The 1,231-nt window shown below is 64.9% G+C and overlaps 1 protein-coding gene across 1 annotated transcript in view; it reads left to right on the top strand.

Moving 5' to 3' along the window:
• The window catches only part of ANKHD1 (ankyrin repeat and KH domain containing 1), a 106,716-nt gene extending 105,795 nt beyond the window's left edge, over window positions 1-921 (top strand). The window contains 2 exon segments of the mRNA XM_009322292.1: window positions 368-541; window positions 701-921. Of these exon segments, the coding sequence (XP_009320567.1) occupies window positions 368-521 (154 nt within the window). The 3' untranslated portion in view covers window positions 522-541; window positions 701-921.
• The last annotated feature ends 310 nt before the right edge of the window (window positions 922-1,231 follow it).

Below are 1,231 nucleotides of genomic sequence, written 5' to 3' on the forward strand. Positions count from 1 at the left end.
CGGGCTTGGGCTGTGCGCCGAGTGCCCCAGGGCTGGCCCTGCCTTCCAGGCAGCACAGGGGTGGCTGCGGTGTCAGCTGCCACGGGGCACCCGCGTCGAGGCTGGGCACCCGCGTCAAGGCTGGACCCCCTGCGCTGTGCCCTGGCAGAGCTCCAGGAGCCTCAAGGGGAGGAACAATGTGGGGAAGAGCAGGACGGGTGTCACAGTCTGCCATGTGGAAAGCCCCACAGTGGCCACGGAGCCAGCCGTGTCCCTGAGCCGTGGCCAAGCGCTGGGTCCCACCCTGTGCTCCAGGCTCAGGCTGTGGTGCTCGGGGATGGGGGCGGCCAGGGGCCGGCAGTGCCTGACAGCCCCCTGCTTTTGGCAGGTACCCGCATCATCTACGACCGCAAGTTCCTGCTGGAGTGCAAGAATTCACCCGTGGCCAGGACCCCTCCCTGCTGCCTGCCCCAGATCCCCGGTGTCACATCCCTGGCCCAGTCCAGCCTCGTCAAGCTGGAGGAGCTCAAGGAGCGGAATGAGAGCGAAGAAGCCATGCCAGGTGAGCAGCCCAGGCAGGCAGCGCCTGCCTACGCGCTGCCTGGGGCATGGGGAGATCCCCGCTCAGCCCCAGTTCCAGCTCCTGCCCCCTTTGCCTGCATGTTTCTCCCAAGGTAGTCCCCTCCTAACCCTGGCTCTGTATCCCTCCGTACACTTGCAGATCAAGACCAGTTTGAGATGGACATCTGAGTTTCCAGCTCCCCGTCTCCAGGCCATGGCTGGGCCTGTTCCTGGGCCTCGTGGAGGTGCTGGCACCGTGACCAGCTGGCTGCAGCCCTCTCTGATGCTGGGGATGGACGTGTGACACCTCAGGCTCTAGCACAACTGGCTGGTGCAATTGCCTAGGAGCTCATGCTTGATCAATAAACACCATGAAACCCCTGTGTTGACCTGGTGTGCATCTCTGTTGGGGCTCAGCTGGGTCCTTAGGGCCCCGGGGAGGGGAGCTAAGAGGAGCTGAGCAGCACCAGGAGCCCTTTGAGGGTGCAGAGGATCTCTCCCTCCTGCACCAAGACCCTGCGGGCTGGGGGTGGCGAATGCAGGGCCTCAGGGTCTGCTCCCAGGCTTGGGGTGCCATGTGCAGCCTTGCCCAGCTGCGGCGGGGGCAGCTTGTGAGGCTGTCCTGTGAGCGCAGGAGGGAGCAGCGCAGTGCGGTTTGCCTGCTGTCCAGGGTAAACGTTAACACCCTGGG

This window comes from Pygoscelis adeliae, unplaced genomic scaffold (genome assembly GCF_000699105.1).
Source record: "Pygoscelis adeliae isolate BGI_AS28 unplaced genomic scaffold, ASM69910v1 Scaffold514, whole genome shotgun sequence".
Classification (NCBI taxonomy): Eukaryota; Metazoa; Chordata; class Aves; order Sphenisciformes; family Spheniscidae; genus Pygoscelis; species Pygoscelis adeliae.